Below are 5,851 nucleotides of genomic sequence, written 5' to 3'. Positions count from 1 at the left end.
CATGAGGGCGAGGAGGGTGAGAAGTTGGTTGATGAGATCAGAGTTAGCAAAGCATAGAAGTCAAGGGCTATGTAACTTATGTAGCGATAAAGGAGGTCCAAAGCAAAGGCTATAGGGCCAATGTGAAGCATAGAGAAGGAGCTTCAACAAATGTGTGGTAGAAAAGGAGTTTATTACATGAATCATGTGAACAGAAATATGGTAGAGGGAGAGGACATTAGTAGTTAGGATCGAACACATTATCAAGAAGGGCTTGAGGATGACTTTGACATTTGTTGCATTTCTATAATATCTTAATTTGTGGTCACTTCTAGACATCCCCTTATTGTCAAAGATATTTATCATTCGCAAAAGGATATGCTAAAATCTCTTCAATTGAAGAGTTGCCAACTTATAACAAAGGAGCCACAAGAAATATGTCAATATCTTGTTAAATTCCTTGTCATAAAAAAGATTAAAAAAACGAATACAAGCGTTCAAGACCTCACATTAGATAACAAAAGGACAAGTTATAGTTCTTTCATATCTTTCTTCTTTTGCTTTCATGGATTGCCATATCTCATGAGGTGCTCTCTCTCTCCTTTCCAACCGTTACAAGGAAATCTAAAGGGAGGGAGGGAAAAAAAAGGAATAAAAAGCGTTATGTAAAAGGCCGTTTCGTGTCGCTTTACATAACGGATATCCCGTGTTGTGGGTCCACCGTTACGTTATGGGATTAGAATTCACGGGGGTCGACGAAGATGGACGGCGGCGGGGGGGCCTTGGTCCAGTCGCCGAGGGTTCCGCCCTCGCCGTACTCTCCGGCGAGGCGTTTGAGGCACCAGAGGTCCTCGGCGCAGGAGAGGCGGCGCCAGTGGGGGATCTTGTGGCGGAGGGGGTCGCAGGCGGCCACCTCAGCGGCGACGACGCGGCAGCCGGCGTCGCGGCGGGCCATGTTGTGCGCGTGGCGGAAGAGGGAGCGGGTGAGGTCGGGCGCCGCGAGGCCCTCGCCGCCGAGGCCGTAGACGAGGTAGAGGCCGAAGGGGCGGAAGAGGTCCGGCACCGACGGGATGCGGAGCCACGGGAGGGCCCGGTCGACTGCGCGGGTCGCCTGCGCAAGCGCCTGCCGCCACCGCGCCGCCCCGCGGACCTCCAGCCGGAACAGCGCCTTGGAGTTCCACACGCTGGCCACCGCCCACGACGGCGGCGGCGCTTCGAGGAAGGCCTCTGCTCCCTGCCACCGCCCCGCGGCGGCGCAACCGACCGGGACTGCGAGGAAGGTGCCGAGCGATAGGGGATTGCGGAGCACGGCGTCAATGTCGCGGGGGAAGAACTCTGTGCCGGCGAACCGGCGGCGGTAGAGCACCTCGGCGTCGGCGCTGGGGAGGCGGAGGACGACGGAGGCGCCGGGGAGCGGAATGCGGTGGGCGAACACGGGTTGCACGAGGATGGCCGGCGTGCGAAACTTGGTGTACCCGCACCGCCCGGTGAACAACTGGATCGACGCCTCGTTGTCCTTCTCCGTCGCCATGTACGCGTACTCCGCTCCCTTCTCCTCGCACCACTCCTCCATTCTCTCCACCAATTTCAGCCCAATCCCCTTCCGCCTAACGCAATCAATCGATCGACACGCAAAATTACTTCCAAAACTATTCGAATCACGGAGGAGACGAACAGGCGTGAGAGATACCGGTGAAAGGGGGAGACGCGGAGGCCGAGGAGGTAGGCAACCTTGGCGTAAATGGGAATAGGGGAAGCGCCAGCAGGATCGCCGGCGGCGAGACGAGGCTTTTTGGTGCCGCAAGTTACGATTTTGACGCAGCCGCGAATGATGCCGACGATTGCTCTGTTCTCCTGTCCGATCGCGATCTCCGCCACCTGCAGAAACGTTTAGAACCCGATCAGAGAGAGAGTAAAACGGGGGAAACTGAGGGGGAAGGAGAAGAAGAAGGGGAGGACGAACGAGCATGAGGAATGACGGCGAGTGGCGGACGCGGCAGAGAGGGTCGCCGAGGAGGTCGGTGAAGAGGGACATGCCGCCCCCGCCGCTTGGCCCGACCTCGCACATGCGCTCCAAGTTCTCCACCGCTTCACGGTCGCGGTCCGCCTGGTACTCCCTGATCAGCACCACGCCGCCCTCTCTCTTCTCCTCCACCGACGGCGCCACTACCACCACCATCTCGATCGGCTAAGCTTCCTCTGCCCAATACGGCGTAATTCAAAGCTGAAATTTGCTGTCGGCTCCGGGAGCGGAAGGAAGCGAAGAAAGAAGGGATGTGTAACGCCAGTAGGTGAGAACGAGCTGAGCTTGTGAGTTGTGAATCGTGTGCCAGGTTCGGCCTCTGCATCCGCTGCCATTTATAGGCGAAGGGAGCGAGGAGAAGAAGAGACACAATGTGAGGTTGACAGTGGAAATGGCGGCGGCGGTGGCTGCGCGATCGTGGGCCACTTACCACCATCACCACTACCACCACCATCATGGTGGTCATGGTAAATCATAATCATGCTCATACTAACGATTCTACAGATAAATCTCACTATAAAAATTCCCCCCCTATAATTTAAATATTTAATTTCATCATATTAATTCTATGACAATTTATCAAAAAGACATACGTAGAATAAAAAATTTATCAAAAAATATATCGTAATTATGTATTTATCAAAGGACGTAGTTAAGTAATGTGAAATTTTCATTTTAACTCGCTCACTAACCTCCCCTCCTCTAGGCGTCTGAATCACATTTTGAATCATTTTGATTTAAAAATAATTGTGCAATTATTCTTCTCTCTCCCTCTCTCAACTCGTGCATGCGGTTCTCGCTCTTCGTAACTCTCCGATTGTAGCTTAAATTTGTGGCAAAATCGTTCCCCTAGTGAAACCTGACGTAAGTGTCTTCGTGTCTCTTTCAAACAGCATCAAGCATTTCGACCTAAAAATCCACAGTGTTCGCGAGGCTCTAGTGAAGGATTTTAGGGTTTCTGTCAATAATCTCCGTTCATAATGGCACAAAGAAATGGATCGGATGTATCATCCTCTCCACTTCAAATATCTATAAAGATAGTTTAGAAACTCTGTGATTTTGAAAAACTCAACGAGTTTGATTAAAAAAATTTAATTTTTCTAAATTGTAGGGTTCAGTTGATGTTGGACACAAACTGTATTGGAACAGTGTCTTAGGTCACTTTAAAAGTTTTTTTCAAGGATCCACAAAAAAAGGAAGGCATCATGGATCTGTTATTTTACATGACCAATACATAACGTTGATCAAACAGTCACCCTTTAGTATTTTTTTGGACATACAAGATATGCAGCATATCCGTAGTATTTTGGCCAATATATTTCAAAATTAGGATTCAAGTACCCAAACCTTTAGATTGTCAGGTACAATTTATAATTTTAATCACTAAGTAGTTGTATAGTAAAATAAAATATTTTACAAAGGTGAATATTTTAGTCAGCTAATGCACTGATAGTGGGGTCTTATGGCAAACGAGAGCCTAATACGATATCATATCAAGCCTAATGTAGGCCTGATACGACATCATATCAGGCATAACGTAGGACTGATATGACATCATATCAGGCCCAATGTAGGCCTGATATGATCCCATATCAGGCCTAACGTGGGCTTGATATGATCATATCAGGCTCACGGTGTGCCCAATACTTATGTATATATTCGTAGATGTCAACTAATCATTTAACTTGGTTAGGTGTTCCAGTTGCCTTCACAAGAAGAGACATTTCATTGCTGCTTGGTATTGCAGACTGAGGTGCTTCGATTCCGATCAATTCAAATAAAGCATCCGGTGACCTCTTTCTAACATACTTCTCAAACAAAAAAGAAGCGACTAGATCAAGAATTGAGGAGTTGCTTAAATTTTATGTCAATCGCGTTGAAGGAGAAGATGTTGTTTTATTATTTTGCAAATTCTATATTTTGTATATATTTGTTTATGTCTTATTTTCTTCTAATACATATAAGGTCCCGTTATGTCTTATAGATATAGTAGATGATTTTGAGAATCTTGCTATATCCAATTGGGTTGAAGTCATCCATGAATTTATGACTTCACAATTACCTAAGATTGAGGACATATTTTCGTCAACTCGGACAATACATGCTAACACCAACCTCCCTTACCTAAAGAGTTTTGCTGGTCTTTTGGCAGTAAGTTTATCAATGATTTTAAATTTAACAATAATTTGTGGACATGTATGAATAGTTAACACTTGTGATGGTGAATCATGCATGATTTTTGGAGTATGTTCCAATCCAAAAATCATACAAAATAGAAGGAGCAAGAATAAATAAGTGGAGGAATATTCCTTCACATATTAGTAAGGTGAGGGATTTGTTCGATCGAGTCTCATCTGAAGAGGTAAATTTTCATTACTGTGACTTTAGTTAGGTTAAAATCCTATTTTAACATGTGCTTTAATAACTTGATAGGTTATGATTGACCTAATCCCTACCGAATATGAGAAATCATTGGTTGAGAACCTTGTTGGTGTTGATGACATTCCATGTGCCATGGAGACATCACAATTTGAAGTAAATGAAGACGGAAGCCAAAGTAATAAGGAATGTTATAATTGCATTATTCAAGCAAACAGAATTAAAGAGCTAACAATGGAGAACATGAATTTGAATGATAGGGTGAAAGAATTACTTAAAATATTAGAAAATAAAGGCATGCAATCTTAACATAGCAAGTCTGTAGACGATCCTCAATGTGAACCAGTAGCTTTTGCAACAAGAAGTAGGAAAGGACGTGACAGAAGTCGCTATGATTATAGGGATACTCCAATTGATAGTCCATTGTGGCTGAAAATTTTATAAGAGGCAGCGGAGAAATATACAAATATGTGAGCCTACGGAGAACGTTTCAATACAAGGAGAGGGAAAAAAATTTATAAAAGAACCTGATGTTCTAGAGAAGGGGAAAGGAAAAATTAATGTGGATGATATGGAAGAAGAAAGAGACATTGTACAATTGAACGAAGATAATTCTGAAGAAGAGGCAGAGAAGGATGCAGATAGGATTGCCACACATAACAAAATGAGGAAACAAGTCATTGATGTAAGTTGATATTTGCCAATTTTATAGTAATTTGTTTGATTTAAATCATTAATTAAATTCCTTTTATGTTGATGGGCATAGTTTGTGAAGAACCAATTTAAAACTTTAAAGAAAAAAAAACAAAATGAAGATGTGGCGTACTTGTTAAAAGTGTTGGAGAAACTAAAGTATGTGAATTACATAGTTGATTTAATTAATTGATAAGTCAAGACAATTATATGCTTTTATAATTTAGATAATTATATGGTTCTCTAATTAAATTTTGTGAATTATAATCATTGATTTACTTTGTAGGTTTACAAATGAATTAGTTTGGGGGGAACCCCCCTTTGGTTTAAATGTGTATTCCTTCTTATCCGGTGTGAATGGAGAGATGTTGACAAATGGGGAGGTAATTGACACGTATTGGAAAATTCTATTTAGGGGGCATTATCGTCTGGTAGGACATACAACAAGTCTATTTATTGTTTAACCTTCTTCACAGTAAGGAATCGATTTGAAAATAGTTAAAATTTGAATATATTTTATTATTTGGTTAAGTATGTATAACTTTGCATATTTGTAGTCATTAATAAAATTCTCAAGCAAGGTTGCCTTCCAATAACTGATAAAAACAGATACAGAAGATGAAGAGGTTAGGTATATTTTTATACCTTTGTGCAGTGATAATGCACACTTCCACTTGTTGATGGTGGACACCAAATCACTGACGTTCAATCATTACAATTCTCTAGAAAGTGGAAGAAAGTACAAATATGAGTTTGATGCAACTGTGAGTATCCAAT

General features: G+C 43.3%; 1 protein-coding gene across 1 annotated transcript; it reads right to left on the bottom strand.

The window, feature by feature from the left end:
- Window positions 1–418: 418 nt before the first annotated feature.
- On the bottom strand, window positions 419–2,432 carry LOC122022302 (probable N-acetyltransferase HLS1). The gene is made up of 3 exons (XM_042580261.1): window positions 1,943–2,432; window positions 1,670–1,857; window positions 419–1,586 (listed from the first exon to the last, which is right to left on the bottom strand). Exons 1-3 carry the CDS (start codon window positions 2,156–2,158, stop codon window positions 716–718), a joined length of 1,275 nt encoding a protein of 424 aa, XP_042436195.1. The 5' UTR covers window positions 2,159–2,432; the 3' UTR covers window positions 419–715.
- Between the last annotated feature and the right edge of the window lie 3,419 nt (window positions 2,433–5,851).

This window comes from Zingiber officinale, chromosome 9B (assembly GCF_018446385.1).
Source record: "Zingiber officinale cultivar Zhangliang chromosome 9B, Zo_v1.1, whole genome shotgun sequence".
NCBI classification, from domain to species: domain Eukaryota; kingdom Viridiplantae; phylum Streptophyta; class Magnoliopsida; order Zingiberales; family Zingiberaceae; genus Zingiber; species Zingiber officinale.
This window is presented reverse-complemented; position numbering and strand designations above follow the sequence as displayed.